The sequence below is a fragment of the Fusarium venenatum genome (assembly GCF_020744135.1).
Source record: "Fusarium venenatum strain MPI-CAGE-CH-0201 chromosome Unknown EDB82scaffold_3, whole genome shotgun sequence".
NCBI classification, from domain to species: Eukaryota; Fungi; Ascomycota; class Sordariomycetes; order Hypocreales; family Nectriaceae; genus Fusarium; species Fusarium venenatum.
In genome coordinates, this window is record NW_027072131.1 from 6,039,555 (window position 1) to 6,055,609 (window position 16,055).

At 49.5% G+C, this 16,055-nt stretch overlaps 6 protein-coding genes across 6 annotated transcripts; 3 read left to right on the forward strand and 3 right to left on the reverse strand.

Annotated features, from left to right (window-relative positions):
- Positions 1 to 691: 691 nt before the first annotated feature.
- On the forward strand, positions 692 to 2,094 carry EDB82DRAFT_265866 (uncharacterized protein). The gene is made up of 4 exons (XM_025728469.2): positions 692 to 989; positions 1,231 to 1,316; positions 1,421 to 1,716; positions 1,810 to 2,094. Exons 1-4 carry the CDS (start codon positions 979 to 981, stop codon positions 1,987 to 1,989), a joined length of 573 nt encoding a protein of 190 aa, XP_025582832.1. The 5' UTR covers positions 692 to 978; the 3' UTR covers positions 1,990 to 2,094.
- A 321-nt stretch (positions 2,095 to 2,415) lies between these two features.
- EDB82DRAFT_508848 (uncharacterized protein) lies at positions 2,416 to 3,809 on the forward strand. Its single transcript, XM_025728470.2, has 3 exons — positions 2,416 to 2,738; positions 2,789 to 2,950; positions 3,003 to 3,809. The coding sequence occupies exons 1-3, from the start codon at positions 2,672 to 2,674 to the stop codon at positions 3,698 to 3,700; spliced, it is 927 nt and encodes a 308-aa protein (XP_025582833.1). The 5' UTR covers positions 2,416 to 2,671; the 3' UTR covers positions 3,701 to 3,809.
- EDB82DRAFT_508851 (aconitase family-domain-containing protein) lies at positions 3,799 to 6,871 on the reverse strand. The gene is made up of 4 exons (XM_025728471.2): positions 6,495 to 6,871; positions 6,402 to 6,433; positions 6,261 to 6,335; positions 3,799 to 6,182 (listed from the first exon to the last, which is right to left on the reverse strand). Exons 1-4 carry the CDS (start codon positions 6,592 to 6,594, stop codon positions 4,056 to 4,058), a joined length of 2,334 nt encoding a protein of 777 aa, XP_025582834.1. The 5' UTR covers positions 6,595 to 6,871; the 3' UTR covers positions 3,799 to 4,055.
- An 862-nt stretch (positions 6,872 to 7,733) lies between these two features.
- On the reverse strand, positions 7,734 to 13,259 carry EDB82DRAFT_568435 (uncharacterized protein; the record flags this gene model as incomplete). The annotated part of the gene is made up of 7 exons (XM_065609867.1): positions 12,740 to 13,259; positions 11,563 to 12,683; positions 11,218 to 11,306; positions 9,861 to 10,817; positions 9,497 to 9,805; positions 9,159 to 9,460; positions 7,734 to 9,077 (listed from the first exon to the last, which is right to left on the reverse strand). Exons 1-7 carry the CDS (start codon positions 12,983 to 12,985, stop codon positions 7,734 to 7,736), a joined length of 4,368 nt encoding a protein of 1,455 aa, XP_065464162.1. The 5' UTR covers positions 12,986 to 13,259.
- EDB82DRAFT_508859 (vacuolar ATP synthase subunit F) lies at positions 13,260 to 14,132 on the forward strand. Its single transcript, XM_025728474.2, has 4 exons — positions 13,260 to 13,477; positions 13,539 to 13,574; positions 13,632 to 13,769; positions 13,822 to 14,132. The coding sequence occupies exons 1-4, from the start codon at positions 13,421 to 13,423 to the stop codon at positions 13,960 to 13,962; spliced, it is 372 nt and encodes a 123-aa protein (XP_025582837.1). The 5' UTR covers positions 13,260 to 13,420; the 3' UTR covers positions 13,963 to 14,132.
- Positions 14,133 to 15,094, reverse strand: EDB82DRAFT_449744 (ML domain-containing protein). The gene is made up of 3 exons (XM_065607813.1): positions 14,748 to 15,094; positions 14,473 to 14,689; positions 14,133 to 14,421 (listed from the first exon to the last, which is right to left on the reverse strand). The coding sequence occupies exons 1-3, from the start codon at positions 14,954 to 14,956 to the stop codon at positions 14,305 to 14,307; spliced, it is 543 nt and encodes a 180-aa protein (XP_065464163.1). The 5' UTR covers positions 14,957 to 15,094; the 3' UTR covers positions 14,133 to 14,304.
- Between the last annotated feature and the right edge of the window lie 961 nt (positions 15,095 to 16,055).

Below are 16,055 nucleotides of genomic sequence, written 5' to 3' on the forward strand. Positions count from 1 at the left end.
AGCCAGATTTCTTCCAGTCAATATGTGTTGAGTCCCATAGCATAAACTTGCGACTGGCCAATCACTACAATGCATCTATCTAGTCGTACAGGGTGTGGAAGCTGTTAGGCTGTGGCGGGGCAGGCTCTAAACCTCCAGACTTCCAGAACCCCGCCCCCACTATATCGAGGTGGGCTGTCCAAGGCATTACCTTCTATAGGTGTACTGAGTGAGACCCCTAAGTTGTGCCCGGCGGAGGCCTGGGCTACTGGAGGATTCCCTGGAGGACCATGTCAGGACCACCTATGGATGGGTTTTACTCCGGCGGAGTTTGTTCTCGCCCTCGTGTTCTGCTCTTTCCCACCCTTGCTCGTTGCCCATCCGTCCTTTCAAGGCAGTGAAGAGTGAGCGAGTGAGTGAGTGACCTCCACTTCGACTTAACTAGCCCGGGTCTACCTAGTAACTTACCAGTTATTTATTCCATCTCCTCTTGTTACCTCTCTAAGGTAATCGGCTCGGCTACATTACTTTTACTCTACTTTGCCGTTCATCTCCTTCGGACGACTAAACTTCTTCATCCTGTTCCTCCACAACCTTGCGACTGGACTCTTCTCCTTCTACGCCTCTCGCACCACGCGACACGACACAGACTTGAGAGCTTTACTATCAGCCCCTCACCAAGCGCTTCGCTTTAATCCCTACGCCTACGCCTCCGCGCTCCGGCTTTCGACGCAACCTATTTCCTCCCCCAATCTTCCCGACCTCGACTTCGACTTCGACTTCGACTTCGATATTGACGTCGCTTCTCCAATACTTTCTCCTCCGCAAGCGATACTTCAAGAGGCTGAGACCGTCCTTGTCCTCAGCAACTCGGCTTCCAGTCCCTCGTTTCTCTCGAGATAAAAAAGACTCTCCCGAAACTGTTTAACTTTGATTCAACCATCGCGCAATTCGTGCTCTACCTCTACTCGCCGATAACGACCCCAAGTCTAAAACGTCATGGGTAAATCGTAAGTTTCCTCTTGACGCATTTTTTTCATTCTTCCCAGTCGCTTCACGACGCCGTCCCGCTGTTTGTCGCCTTCATGCCATCGAGGTGATGTTGCGTCACTTGCAGCCAGAATCTCATCGGGCGCAAGCGCATTTGTCAACCTCGGATCCCCACGGAAGCTAAGGACCGACGTCATTATACCTTGTGATCGGCCTCATCGCAACGATAGCTCATCACTAACCACCTTCGTGCTTATTCAGACAGTCCAAGCTCTCTCAAGATCAACTTGTTGAGCTTCAGAAGTCCACTCATTTTGATAAGAAGGAGCTGCAGCAATGGTACAAGGGTAAGTCCGTATCCTCACCAGGCCTCCCGCGTGCTTCGCACCGCCCATGCATCAAACATCGACGCCTTCGCCACATGAGAACAGTTGCCTAACGTCAACTCTAGGTTTCCTTAAGGACTGCCCGTCAGGTACGCTCACCAAGGAGGAGTTCCAGAAGATCTACAGACAATTCTTTCCTTTCGGAGATCCGAGCTCGTTCGCCGACTATGTATTCAACGTGTTCGACAGCGACAAGTCCGGTACTATCGACTTTAAGGAGTTCATTTGTGCATTGAGTGTCACCAGCAGAGGCAAGATGGAAGACAAGCTGGATTGGGCATTCCAGCTGTATGACATTGATGGCGACGGCAAGATCAGCTATGACGAAATGCTGAAGATTGTTGAGGCTATCTACAAGATGGTAAGTGCCTACTCGCTGCTCTTCGGCAGCGGTCGCATATTCTCTAGATACTCCGGAGCCGTGAGTAAAGCAGCCTTAACTAACCATGCTTAGGTTGGTTCCATGGTCAAATTACCCGAAGACGAAGATACCCCCGAGAAACGAGTAAGGAAGATCTTCCGCATGATGGACAAGGACGAGAATGGTAGTCTAGACATGGAGGAGTTCAAGGAGGGCAGCAAACGGGACGAGACCATTGTCTCAGCGCTATCCCTCTATGACGGTTTGGTATAGGAGAAGCAAATATTTTATCGGTAGTTATATGGGAAACACGAAACAAGGTGGAAAGAGAAAGAGAAACAACCTGAATGAAAAGAAGGATCCATGGATGCCATAGTTAGTTGGCCAGGAGTGTGAGGAGCTATTGTCTTTTTGCTTTTCCTGTTTGCCTTTGTATCAAGGGCACGGCCTCTTGTTTGGCGGAGGTCTTGGAGAGGCCTATGATTATGAAATAAATCGCTGTGCAATTTTCAAAGCCAGGTGTTTGTGTTTGCTTTTTGCGAATACTGGGCGAGATTGTTCTCTTGATGTGTTGCTTATAAATGCTTCTTCACCTTGGGAGCTACCCTGAAGTCTAAGATCTGATGTAGATCTTACTTGCATCCAGGGAACTGTAGATATTCACTTCTGGGCGAGTTACTTCACGGCCGATTTATGGCAAATAAATGCAACAGCATTTTATTTAAAGAAAGGAAAATCTTTGAAAAAACATCTAGCTGAGAAACGACTGATCTGGTTCAACATGAACTCAGGGTCCACACGTACTAACCCCATAATTAGTAGCTTGCTGCGATATCTAATATCTCATCAGATCCTTACAATACTATAGCACGGACACATAGAAAGATAAAGCTATTACATTTGTTCCATACCAGAAAAACTGCAGAGCGCACGAGTGTATCACTGTGCACTAAATATGGTTATGGATTTTATAACCGAATTACTCCCAAATCTGGAGCCAGAAGTTCAAGATGCAGACGAAGGTGAATTTAAACATCCTTCACCCAAGTGTAAACTCCACTAACACAGACAGAAACCTTTTATCTCTATGCTCAACCCATCCCGTCTATGAATCTTGGGTTCATAGACGCACGCGCTTCTTCAGTAGATGTCTCAGTCGGAGACCGGGATTTCACTATCCATCAGTCTCCCACAGTTCTCTCATCTACACGATCAGGCGGCACAACTGGAGCAGGTAAATCTCATTGTGTCTCTTACACAAAGAGAATACTGACCTTGTTTCATAGTGATCTGGAAGATAGCACCAACCTTTGCTACCTGGCTCTCATCTCCTTCAAACCCAATCCTCACCAAAATCAATCTTACAAAGGCCTCCATCCTCGAGCTTGGCTGCGGCATCTCCCCCCTGAGCGCCCTAGCCCTCGGTCCGCGCGTAGCCCGCTATGTTCTAACCGACCAGTCATACGTCCAACGTCTTCTCCAGAGGAATATTGACGAAAACTTCTCTTCGGCCTTCAGCTCGGGGACGTCTACGCCTACGGGTGAACGGGGCAGGAAGAAACGCAATGCTCATGGCCCTGCAGCCCCTCCTCAGTCAAATATTCGCTTCACAACGCTTGACTGGGAGACGGATGAAGTCACACCTTCTCTAGTTGGCTCAGGCGAGGCCAGTAGCTTTGACGCGGTTGTTGCTTGCGATTGCGTGTACAACTATGCCCTCGTGGATCCATTTGTTCAGGCATGCGAGGACGCATGTCGTCTGCGACTCTCCGACTCTTCGTTGAGTGACAGCGATGAAAGAAGGCCATGTGTCTGTGTCATTGGACAACAACTTCGCAGCGACGAAGTGTTCGAATCGTGGCTCAAGGCATTTTCAGCTTCGTTCCATGTCTGGAGGGTTTCGGACAACGCACTCCCTGAAGAGCTGCGATCAGCAGCTGGATTCGTTGTGCATGTTGGCATACTCCGCGAGGAAATGAGGTAAAACCAGCAGCTTCATGGACAGAAAACCAGGACATATCTTTATGATGATAGCGAATAGTCACTTTTTTTAGTTCAATAGCATGGCACGTCATATTCGATACATTCTCACATTCATATTCGATCATGGCATGTGTAATTGCGTTAATTCATAACCTCGTTGGAAGTACTGATTCAGTATCGAATCCAAACTTTTGTTACTCTTCATCCACCTAGGTGGAAAGAGCCAGCAACCCCTTTTATTATCCGACGCAGCAAAAGATTCAAACAGACAGAAACTCAATGTTATCATCATATACCCATATACCCGATCCACTTCGCCGTAAAGTCATCTAAATTCCCATTTCGTTGTATCCAGATTACCACTCGAGAGGTTCCTTCTTCTCCTCACCACGATTTGTCTTGGGAATGGGAACAGCCTTGGCAGCCAGCTTACCACCCTGTCCAGGACGCTTCAGGTAACCTGAACCGTCGAGCCAAGGGGTGTTTTGTGTCATGCGTCGCTCAAACTCGGAGATCTTGTCTTCCTGCTGCATAGTCAGGCCAATATCGTCGAGGCCGTTGACTAGGCAGTGCTTGCGGAACTCCTCGACGTCAAAAGAGCAAATAGTCTCGCCAGCAGCGTTCTTGATCAGCTGGTTAGGGAGATCAACTTCAATGTCTCTGTTGGCGCGAGCTTCAGCGGCAATGGCCTCCAGGTCGTCCTTGTTGTCAATACGGATGGGAAGCATGCCGTTCTTGAAAGTGTTGTTGAAGAAAATATCAGCAAAAGAGGGAGCGATGATACACTTAATTCCAAAGTCGAGGAGGGCCCATGGGGCGTGCTCTCGAGAACTACCGCATCCGAAGTTAGGACCAGTAACAACTAGGGTCTTGGTATTTCGGAAAGACTCCTGGTTCAAGACAAAGTCGGGGTTCTCGGATCCATCCTCCTTGTATCGAAGCTCGTAAAACAGAGCGCTACCAAGACCGGTTCGCTTGATGGTCTTAAGGAACTGCTTAGGGATGATAGCATCGGTGTCGACGTTGGATCGGTCCAGAGCAGCGGCAGTGCCCTTCCAGATAGTGAATTTGGGCAGGCCAGAAGCGGAGCCGGCAGCGCTGACTAGGGTGTTGGTGTGAGGTTGAGAGTCCTGAGGCTGGTCGCCAATCAGTTCGCGCTCCTCAGAGTCATCCTTGGTTCGCTCGTCTACATGAGGTTCCTCAGTGGGGAGCTCACGGGCCTTGAAGGCGGACTGGTGAGTGTAGTGAGATAGCTTTCGCACATCAGCCAGCTTGCCAACAAGGGCAGCGGCGGCGGCCATAACAGGAGACATGAGATGAGTTCGGCTGAGAGCACCCTGTCGACCTTCAAAGTTTCGGTTCGATGTACTAGCACATCGCTCCTTAGGGGCCAGGATGTCAGGGTTCATGCCCAGGCACATACTGCAACCAGCCTCTCGCCACTCGAAACCGGCATCGACGAAGATCTGATCAAGACCCTCCTCTTCGGCCTGAGCCTTGACAAGACCAGAACCAGGGACGACCATGGCGCGCTTAATGTTATCAGCAACCTTGCGGCCCTTGACAACATTGGCAGCAGCTCGCAAATCCTCAATTCGGGCGTTGGTGCATGATCCGATAAAGACCTTGTCGACGGGAATCTCCTCCATGGGGGTTCCAGCGGTCAGGCCCATGTACTCAAGCATGCGACGGCCGGCAGCCTTCTTGCTCTCGCTGCTGAAGGTCTCGGGGTCAGGAACACAACCCGTGATGGGCACGACGTCTTCGGGACTAGTTCCCCAGGTAAGAGTGGGAACAATGTCCTTGGCATCGATGAAGACATCAATATCATACTTGGCGCCAGGATCCGACTGGAGGGACTTCCAGTAGGCAACGGCGTTGTTCCAAGTCTCAGAGCCATACTTTGGGGCCAGAGGACGACCCTTGAGGTATTCGAAGGTAATCTCATCGGGAGCGACCATACCAGCACGGGCACCACCCTCAATGGACATGTTGCAGATGGACATGCGAGCCTCCATGCTCAGGCTGCGGATGACAGATCCACAGAACTCAATAACAGCACCAGTACCTCCAGCAGTACCAATCTGGCCGATGGCGTGGAGGACAACATCCTTTGAGCTGACACCGGGGGCCAGCTCACCGTCGACTTGTATTCTCATGTTCTTGCTTCGCTTGGTGATCAGGCACTGGGTGGCAAGAACGTGCTCAACCTCACTGGTACCGATACCAAAGGCCAGAGCACCGAAGGCGCCATGTGTTGAGGTGTGGCTGTCACCGCAAACAACGGTGGTTCCAGGGAGAGTAAAGCCTTGCTCGGGGCCAATGATGTGAACAATGCCCTGTCGTTTGTCGCCGAGGCCGAAATATGTGACACCAAATTTCTTGACATTCTCTTCCAGGGTGACACATTGTGTTCGTGAATCGTCCTCCTCGATAAAAGAAGCAATATCCTTCAGGGCTTTGCGGGAAGATGTGGGGACGTTCTGTAAGATCTGGGGTTAGCAGGGTTTCTTCATAATCGCCATTGTAAGTTGGCTTCCGGTTCAATTGGTGAGTCCTACGTGATCAGTGGTAGCCAAAGTACAATCCGGTCTTCGGACCTTTCGGCCTGCATTTTCGAGACCCTCGAAGGCTTGCTATTGGTGATTGTGGTTAGCGGATATTCACGGCCAATGTAGATCTTTGGGCGGCTTTGAACTTACTGGTGATGTCACTTCGTGAACCAGGTGTCGGTCTTTGGCCAACTTTTGTTAGCCACAGTGTTCAGAGATACAATTTAGTAGACAGAAACATACCAATGTAAAGAAGAATCGTGCCATCAAGCTTCTCATCGACAATGTGTGCTGAAAAGACCTTGTCGTAAAGAGTCTGAGGAGTTCCTACAGGAGCAGGCATTTTGACAATGGGGTCGCACTGAGCGAGACCGTCGAATAGTGTATCGGGGAGAAGATTTTAGTGAAGTGACGGAAGTATAATAGGAGACGTCTTGAAATCTGGCTCTTGTTGGTTGTTGAAGAATAAGGGAGAAGATGTAGTTGCTACGGAGAAGAGAAAGTCGAACTCTCTTCTTCAAAGGAGGAAAATGGTATAATTTAAAGCTGAAAGGGGAAGAAAACAGGAAACGATCTGGAATTGGAAAGAAGGCGTTCTCTCTCTGGTTTATCAACAAAATTTCACCCAGTGGCCCCCTCTCCCGTCTAATTCCACGAGCTTCATACAAGGCATGAAGCGGCCGATAATCGGAGGGGTCCGTTTCCGGCCGCAGACCGTCAGCAATTGAAGCTCAGCAAAAAGGAAGGAAGCCCCAAGACGGGCGCCAGCGCGGGGTAGACCCACGGCTCTTTCCTGCACTGATTGTTAAATGCGCGACACCCATTGGTCCTCGACTCCGATCCTGCCGGTGGATCGCCACTTTTTCAACCTCCGATGTCAAAAGTCCAAGAGCTCCGATTAATTTTAGTTTTGCCGCTCTCAAGACTCCACGGTCTAATTACGACATCAATTGCATTATGTCGTTCAATGCCGAGTCTTAGACATGTACCGATTAGCTAATAGTATCAATTTTTAGTAGGTCTTTGCATAACTCAAGACAGTGCCCTGAAGAATGTCCACGCCTCAGGGTATCAGAAAAATTGACTACTAGAAGCATAAGAGACGAAATTAGTAGGTCAGTTTATGCTCTTTAGACTATACTTCTTAAACTACTCATTTTTATACCCTCAGGCTTAGGAGGCCATTCTTTCTGTTACCCACTAGCCACGATTGGTGATTGAATACTTACTATGTAGGTAGATAACCATAGGGCTTACAGATAGTGCTAGTAATGCATGATTTATTAATTCTGTACCGTAGAAACATATCATATAATCATCTAATCGTCTACTCGTCTATTTTTACCAATCCCCGCATCCGCCATCGGCGCAAGCCTTCCCCCGGTTTGCGGGATGGGCTGGAACACTGAATACCGCCCCGCCATCGAACCATGCCTGGTCTCGCCGGCACCGGTCGACGGTCTCTTCCCGCAGGGCTGTTAGTTACTCGTAGGGGTATACTCCCGTCAAACTTCGCTGGAACATAGCTAAGGCTTCATCAGCCATACAATCCATACAATCCTGGTCTTCATCCATACAATTTAACGCGATAACCGTCAACTCCATACCCCACACCAACACCATTGATAACCCGAATATCAGTGGTAACGCGAGACAAAGGCTCACCAAGTTCACCCAGCCACGGTCTTCTCGATCAGCGCATCTCCAATACGAAGACCTAGTATCGAACACAGGCTTTATAGCACCAAAGTACAATCTCAGAAGCCACGTGCTGTACTCGTTGACCGTTTGCACAAACTCCTTGATGGCCTCCCACAGCCCTCCCTCTTGACTCTGGCAGTATTTATTGCTGGAAAGATCTGCGGTGTCGCCTTCGGCGTCTTGGTGTTCTTGAAGACTGTCTGACGTCTGCGCACCAAGCTTCATTGCTTGTTCGCTGGGTTCCGTGCGATCTATTCCCGGCAGAAGACATCTGTTGCCTAGTTGGGCACTGTCTTTCACAAGAATGGTCTGTCCGGTCTCCTCCATTCCGACACCCTTGTCGTCTGTTGCATAGGTGGATATTGGCAAACTGCTGCATCGGTGCTGTGTTGTTGACATTCCTCCTTGCGGTACCGTGTTGTTGCACATTTGTGCCTGCGGCTCTTGCATCGAAGACACTTGATGGTTCCCCAACACAGAATTGGTCGCTAGAATATCGCACAGAGACCCTAGTTTCGGCAATGAACTCGGCCCAGGATTCTTTTGGGATTGATCCGAACTGCTTGGCGTTGTCCCGAAGTGTTGCACGTTGCGAACTACCCGGTTCCGTCTGCGCTTGTGTTGCAGACTCTCTTGGATTTGTCGTCCCCTTTTCTGGGAAAATATCGTTGGTGTCCGGACGCACCCAGTAGTGATGATGGTGTTTATGGATGCACACGCCTCCTTGACCTCGTACATGTTTGTGGTGTCGTGATTCGTGTTCTGTGCGCAGATCGGTTGAATGTCGTGATCTCTGATCTCGAGTATTGTTTGGTAGAGCATATTGAGCTGAGTGAGATTCTTTTTGACTATGTCTTTGCTGGCTTCTATTTCTTTGGCTGTCTTGGGTAGATTTCGCAGCCCTGGCCACGCTATCGCTTCTCTTGTTGGAGATGGTAGAGCGGTGAGGCGATCTTGAGTCGCTGACCGCTCTGCCTCTTTCTGGGGTAGTGGGTCGGCCTTTCTCCCAACTCTTGACGCTTGACGCCTTAGAAGAAGCTGGACTATTGGCGACGGCTCTGAGCTGGCCATCTTCGGTTGCTCCCAATTCAATCGTCCTTCTCGGCTTTCCATTAGGTGCGAGTTCTACACGCGCCCTGTTAGAGTTTGAGGAAGGTCTGCCGGGCCTACTGCTTGTCGGCACTGGTTTTCGAGGGATTCGAAAACGTCTTGTTTCGATACTGTCGACTGAATAGCGAATCTCTTGTGGCTTGTCGTCGAACCTTGTATGGAGCTGTTTTGCGGATTGCTCTCTCGGGAACTTGGCGTCTCGTTTACGTTCTTCACCAATGTCAGGGTTTTGTCGCGGCTGACTGCTGGAAGATCTATCGTCGAGAGATCTGGTGATGTTTGAGGGCAGGTAGTTGCCCAAAGCATTTTTGCTTGTCCTGTATCTGTTTGCTCGTTTCGGGTTTTGTCTAAAAAAGACTCCAGTGTTGCTTTGTTGGTGCCTGCATGAGTTTCCTTCACTTCTTGGGCATCAGTCATCTCCGTTGATTAACTACTCATTGCCTGCGCATGAATTTTTGGGGGCGTACCGTTATGCTCTGCGAATAGGTCTCCGTTTAGTCCAAGCTCGTCCGCGCTCTGCCGGAACCTAATGTCATTTTCAAAAAGTTCCAGGGCCGCATGAGATAGAAGCTCCAGATGAGTCTTCACCACTGTGTCAGACGAATTCGCACTTTCTCTGGATCTCAAATTAGTCGAGAGTGTTATGCCAGGGAGCTGTTCTTGCCTTGGCTGGTCCTCTGGAAGGCTTAGGTCTATAAGACCTTCGTACTTTGGCACGCTGTGATCGCGATGCGAGCTGCGCCCTGTAACACAAGAGAATCAGTAAATAATCCGAGGTAAGAGAGGAAATGAACTGACTTGATAGCACTGAGGTGCTTCTGTGAGATTGAGTAATAGGACTCAGATCAGGCTCCTGTACTGACGACCACTTGTTTGTGTCCCTTCGCCATTTAGCAAGCTGTTTCTCGATTTTCTCCTGACGCCGCAACTTCATAATGTCACGGTCAAAATGTATTTTGGCGATTTCAGCTTCAGCCTCTTTTCTTTTCACAGCCGAAGTCGCATTTTTGGCCTGGGTTTCGAGGTTTGCTAGCTTTTGTTCTGTCCTGACGCTCAGGGCACTATCACCACTCTCTGATGTAAGATCTAAAACACCAGTCTGCGGGTTGATGCCTTGGACTCCAAGGTAATCTCCACTTTCTATCAAGCTTTCTCGATCCTCTCGTGCCTTTTTTCTCGCTTTCTTCTTGGCTTCAAGAACCTCGAGTATGCCAGACACCACTTGCATGACTGGGACGAAAGGCTGCGCCCCATGAGCGTTACTTTGCATTTGCTCCCATTTGTCGTTCTTCGATTCTGTGTCATCGCCTGCGGCCTTTTGCTTGAGCTTGTTGCGCACTCTCGGAGGACCCAAGTTGTTCCACCTTCGCTGGGTGGGTGGTTTCTGGCCTGTAGCTGCTTTCCCTTTGGATAAAAGACTGTGTTCTGGTAATAACTCGCTTAGATTCTTTGTTGTGTTCCAGTCTACTAGACGATCTGAACCGCCTATGACACTTTGTTGACCAGTTCGGCGATTGATAGCCGGAGGTTGCTCTGATAAAGGCCAACCTGTAGATGAATCACTGTCGTTTTTACGCGCAGGAGAGACCAGTTGAGTGCCGCTTGTTCCCCCCTTGCCCCAGTCTTCTTTAGTTCTCAATGTTCCACCTCTTTCTGGACAATGGCTTGGGAGTTTGTTCTTGAACCAATCCCCTACGTCTCCTAACGTGACACTCTGGGCAGGCTCCTGCCTTTCTCTCAGCCATTCACCCATATCTCCGAGCGTGAGTCTACGGCTGAACTCATGGCGGGCATGAGAAGCGTTCCGTGAACGTGCAGATGTAGTTGGCCGATCGGTCGAGGCCCTTCTGCGTCGGAGAGATGACCAATGGGGCTTTTTTGGCATTGCTGTGTAGAAGCGTCTTTGGGACTGCTTGTGGTCAGAGTTCTCCCTTCTGTATAATTCCCTTTGCGTTACCAAGCAATGTAGAGTTGAATGGATACCTATGGAATATCCGATATCAGTTAAAATGTATATATCATATCGATGGGATCCAAGACTAGGGGTTCAGAGAAGGCTGCAAGTTTGGAGGATTACGTTGAGCATTCATTACCTTAGTACCTACGGATAGATATAAACAACTTGATACTTGGGCCAATACTACATGGGCACTACCTACTAAGGTAGGTAGGTAGGAATGTGCCAAATGAACGCAGTTGCCTCCAGTCTTCCCATGACTGAGGGAAGTCGTCGTCGAGGCGAACCTACTACCAACTAGCTATACCAGGGTTTCCCCTCTACCTAGAGGTCTTGAATGAATGCCTTCGATCTCTTTATCTCCGGGAAGCAAAGCTCAATGCATTGGATGCATGGTCAGGAGAAAGGGTATTAACAAATTATTATTCTGAAATCAGACCTAAACACCGATCCTTACCACCAGTATAATCTATAATACAGTCCGTGTACACAGACTACCTAGATAAATATTAAACAAAAGAAGAGGGTAAGCTACTAGCCTACCAAAGAGGACGACGGCTCTCTGGTGGTGCTTGTTGCCGATTCAACCCTGCAAAGGGATTGCCGCTACCGCTTAGTTTTGAACTCGTTAATCGACGGCTCTCTGCCTTTTTCGATGGCGTTCCTGCTCCCCAATTTCGCTGCTCGTATGCTGCCATTTCTCGAGAGTTGCGCGGAGATGCCGCCCCTTCAGGGTTAAGCTCTTTCAAGCTTGTAGCCTTTTTAAGAGGTGACTTGTTATGGGTATGTATGCCCATGTTTCCGCCAAAATTGATTCCTTGAACCCCTGAGGAGGTACCAGTCGAGGTATACCCTGGGGGTAAACTTTGACGGGGCACGACGCTTCTTTGGCCGGTAGTAGGCCTGAAGGCTTCTGATCGTCGGGTTGCCGTAGGGGGTGTAAACATGTGTGGCTTCAAGACGTTGTTGGAGGTTGGAGTGACCGATCGCTCGTCAGGGGTGTCGGTTCCGGTGTATGGGTTAGAGTGAGCTTGGAAACCGTGGCGGATCTGAACAGTAGGAGTGCCGGTTTGGACAAATTCCTTGTAGTCACTGGGTTGATCCAAGGAGAATTGTGTACCGATATCGCGAACTGTTGGATGGAGACGAGGATGAACAAACTTGGTATCGTACTCCTTCATCACTTGCTCCTGAATCACGGCCTTATCCTTTGATTGCTGCGCAAATTGAGAGCAGAAGAAGAGAAGCTGAGCAGAGATGAGAATTTGCAGAAGCAAAGTGTTGAGAACTGTCACACTTGGCCGCGGGTCGAGGGGGGCCAGAGGGAGGAATATCATGTAAACCAGGACATGTCCGGGACCAAAGAGACAAGCGAGCCTCAGTGAAACTGGGAGAGGATCCCAAATTGACAACTCCCAAACGTCCGACGCCTTGTCAGGATGAGCTCGCGACTCGGCAGATTCAGGTGTTATCAGATTCGCGAGGTAGCTCAGGGGTGTAGAAGGCGATGCGCCGAACTGGTTGACTTTCACGCGGCGCGCAGAGGGCGTTGACATGGGCTTGTCGACCTTGGCTAAAAAGAGTCGGTACTTGCGAGTTCGTGTGATCGTGTAGAAGGCGTTGGTAAAGGAGAATGCAGCGAGGATCCAAACGATAGGATAGACCTTCACAGTGCCGGGTGATTAGTATCAACTTCATACGAAAACCAAAGAGTACTTACAAAGAACGAAAGCCAGCCAGAACTAGTATCATCGCTGAAAATGTCATCGCTCTTGGTGGAAGAACCTGAATTGGCGCGCGCAAGCAGGAATAAAAAGTTCATGGCCAGGCCCATTTGTGTTCCAGCGGTGGCCGAGTCCCAGTCTCTCGTCTCAAGCTCTTCTGATAACCACAGCAAAAAATCCATTGGATTCATAGCAGCCATGATGCGCTCTCTAAGCGGCTGCCGGCGTACTAGACGTGGCATGTCGACTGAAAGGGTTTATGTCGTCTTGGAAAAGTAGAAATTTGAGATCAGAATACGCGACACGATGCCCTAGTCGATGTAAGAACGACGAAGAGGGAGATGGCGACGACCTGGCCAGAGATTGTTTACTTTGAAAGTCTTGTTGCTGAGGACCAGGTTCAATGGAGTCTTTGTTCGTGGGCTAGATGGACTAACGTTAGGTGACCTCCACTGCCTAACTGGGCGACCAGTAGGGGCTTGGTGGACCTTACTGCAGCGTCCACAGCGGGGATGGTCAGAGCTTCCACAGCGAGAGCAGTCCATCTGCATAGAGCGGAGCCTCAGGCGCCAGACCTTCCTTCTGCGCAAGGTACCTATCTCAGTTGCAACACATTCAACCTAGCGCTTTCAACTCCGACAAGAGGAGCAAGATCGCAAGAAAATTCAATCCTCCAGATGGCTTCGCAAGCAGACTACAAAGATCGCCAGTTCCTGGCTGTTATTGGCGATGAAGTACGTCTTGTGATGAAAGGTTCTTTGTTTGATGCTTTGCGCTGACGTAGCTCAAATCAAGGACTCCGTAACTGGTCTTCTTCTTGCTGGAATCGGCGTGAGTCTTTGAAATCATTACGCTTCTTCCATGCTGTAAGCTCATTGAATGATATAGCATGTAACGACAGGTGCCGATGCCCAGAAGAACTTCCTCGTTGTCGACGCCAAAACCGACACATCTGCCATCGAGGCTGCGTTCGACCGATTCACTGAGGACCGAAAGGACATTGGCATCGTGCTCATTAACCAACACGTCTGACTCTTGTATCACGCATGGTTTCGCTGCAAGGCTGATAGTTCTACAGATCGCGGAGCGAATTCGACACCGTATCGATACCTACACCGCGGCTTTCCCTGCTGTCCTAGAGATTCCAAGCAAAGATCACCCCTACGACCCTGAGAAGGATAGTGTGTTGAGACGAGTGCGACGCCTGTTTGGAGAGTAAAGCTGTGGTTTTACCGGCGTATGGGCTTGTTTCGGGGTAATGAAGCGAATAGCATAGGGGCGGCGATCAATCTGGCCGAATGACTCGCGAGCCAGTATTGTGTTTTATCGACGTGGTAACGTTGTGCAGGACTGCAGGGCGATGCGTATACAGTGGAACGAGGTGGAGTACAATGCGATGGACTCGTTTGTCAAGTATGCTAAATAGATTCTAAAGCCGCTGCAATATGCTCTACTTGAGCTATAAATTCACCAAAAACCAAAGTCGACAAAGAAATCCATTAGACCGTGCCCAGCTGTAAGTCATGCCATCATGCGTATGTTGTGTGCGCCATAATTCCAATCACAGATCGCTGCCAAAGAAACCCTTGCTGCTACGAGAGAAGGTGACGGTTGCCGTCAAACATGTAATCTGTACATCATCGGCAGTGAAAACATCGGCCAGCACGGTGTACTTGCCCTGCGCTGAATTAGCAAGACAGTCAAAGTTGGATAAGAAACGTCCACGTACAGATGGAATCTCAGCAGGAAGGTCTACGCTCTTGATAACCTCGACTTCGCCCTTTTCGACGGGACACTTGAGGTCGACATTGCCAATCTGCTCGCAGAGATCGGCCTTGGTGCTGATGAGGCGGATGAGGCCATACTTGACGGTCAAGAGGACATAAGCGCCCTCTTCGATCTTCTGTTTAACTGATCCCTTGGCCTTAATCAAGAGTTCCTGGCCACTATCGCGACATTAGTACCTTATCATGAGTCGGAGGACATTAAGCGGGGTAGCCGTACGCCTTGGGAGGGTTGGGAGACAAATCAACACGGTCAATCTTAATAAGATCGGCTGCGTGGTCTCCGGGGCAGAACTCAAGAGGAGAATCACCAGGAATCTTGAGGTCGTCGCTAATGGTGAGTTCGGGAGCCTTGCCATTGAGAACACTAAGAGCCGCCGCTGGCGCCAAACAGGCAGTCAGACAGGCGGTGACAGTAGAGAATCGCATGGCGCCTGGAATTTGTTGGGATTCGAATGATTTCTGGACCGTTAGTCGATTACGAAATGATGCGAAGTGGTCAAAGATATTGATGAAAGTCGTGTGAAGTGATGGAAGGTCGTTATCAAGGTAGAATGGCGGACGGCGAATGGCTTAGTGTTGAATGCGTCATGGGACTGATGCTCCACCTTTTGTCTCAACGACTGGCCAAGAACGGCTGAGGATTGATGCCTTACCGCCTTGCAGTCTGCAAAAGTAGTCGCGGGCCGCATCTGAGCTGGGGGGTACTCTACGGAGAAGGACGTACCTACCTGGAAGGAAGCAAAGTGCCTCCGCTTATCAACGCTGGACTTGCGTCCAGACCCGGAACATTGCAGGGGATTCAGCGACAGTGACATCGCAATGACGCTCGCATTGTTTTTCCTGCTATATATCGAAATTTAATCAATAGCATCGAATTCTAGCATGAATTTGTACTGTTATCTATCTGATTCCTAGATAGCTGCTCACCTCAAGATGATCACAGTGGCTGCATCACAGTAGCTTATTCTCATGCAGGCAACAAGTTCCTGCCTCTAGTGCTCCTGTGGAGGTGGAACGCTGCGCGCAGAATTCCCGTGCCAGCCTCCCAAGTTTATTTATTTATGGTTAGCGCCAGGAGCCCCAGCAACACAATTCTTTTGTGGATCCTGAGGCAGGAAGCTGTGCACGGGCCATGTATGGATCCTGTATATAACCCAGCTTTTCCTCCAACCTCTTTTCAAAAAATCATACTTACCTTGTTCCGAGGAAGCCAGCTCATGAATTGGCTTCCTCAGCATGGAAGGCCTGCATTGCACATCGCGGAGTCGTTTCCTTGCTCTATTGTCCTTCGGGGCCGTAGGGGGCGGAATTTTTGATTTATAACCCTCTTTCATTGTGATCTGTTGCTTGCGACGGACATGAAGAAGGACACAGTTTCGAATCCTATGTTCAAATCCATTCGAAACGCAACTAACAATACCCAACATTGACTGAGTAGTCGCGCTGTACGTCTGATGGGGCTCGCGTAAGGTTAATATGTCAATTATGTTTGAAGAACTCGGATGGAGCATGGTGAGACGCTTTG

Excerpts from the sequence above, each read along its gene's own strand:
- EDB82DRAFT_265866 (XM_025728469.2), top strand. Across the intron at positions 1,317-1,420 it reads GCTGCAGCAATGGTACAAGG|GTTTCCTTAAGGACTGCCCG; the intron begins GTAAGTCCGTAT and ends CGTCAACTCTAG. Across the intron at positions 1,717-1,809 it reads TTGAGGCTATCTACAAGATG|GTTGGTTCCATGGTCAAATT; the intron begins GTAAGTGCCTAC and ends AACCATGCTTAG.
- EDB82DRAFT_508848 (XM_025728470.2), top strand. The coding sequence starts at position 2,672 with ATGGTTATGGATTTTATAACCGAATTACTCCCAAATCTGGAGCCAGAA. Across the intron at positions 2,739-2,788 it reads AGTTCAAGATGCAGACGAAG|AAACCTTTTATCTCTATGCT; the intron begins GTGAATTTAAAC and ends TAACACAGACAG. Across the intron at positions 2,951-3,002 it reads AGGCGGCACAACTGGAGCAG|TGATCTGGAAGATAGCACCA; the intron begins GTAAATCTCATT and ends CTTGTTTCATAG.
- EDB82DRAFT_508851 (XM_025728471.2), bottom strand. The coding sequence starts at position 6,594 with ATGCCTGCTCCTGTAGGAACTCCTCAGACTCTTTACGACAAGGTCTTT. Across the intron at positions 6,434-6,494 it reads CACGATTCTTCTTTACATTG|ACCGACACCTGGTTCACGAA; the intron begins GTATGTTTCTGT and ends AGTTGGCCAAAG. Across the intron at positions 6,336-6,401 it reads TTCACGAAGTGACATCACCA|CAAGCCTTCGAGGGTCTCGA; the intron begins GTAAGTTCAAAG and ends AATCACCAATAG.
- EDB82DRAFT_508859 (XM_025728474.2), top strand. The coding sequence starts at position 13,421 with ATGGCTTCGCAAGCAGACTACAAAGATCGCCAGTTCCTGGCTGTTATT. Across the intron at positions 13,478-13,538 it reads TGGCTGTTATTGGCGATGAA|GACTCCGTAACTGGTCTTCT; the intron begins GTACGTCTTGTG and ends GCTCAAATCAAG. Across the intron at positions 13,770-13,821 it reads TCGTGCTCATTAACCAACAC|ATCGCGGAGCGAATTCGACA; the intron begins GTCTGACTCTTG and ends ATAGTTCTACAG.
- EDB82DRAFT_449744 (XM_065607813.1), bottom strand. The coding sequence starts at position 14,956 with ATGCGATTCTCTACTGTCACCGCCTGTCTGACTGCCTGTTTGGCGCCA. Across the intron at positions 14,690-14,747 it reads TCTCCCAACCCTCCCAAGGC|TGGCCAGGAACTCTTGATTA; the intron begins GTACGGCTACCC and ends ATGTCGCGATAG. Across the intron at positions 14,422-14,472 it reads TTCCTGCTGAGATTCCATCT|GGCAAGTACACCGTGCTGGC; the intron begins GTACGTGGACGT and ends AATTCAGCGCAG.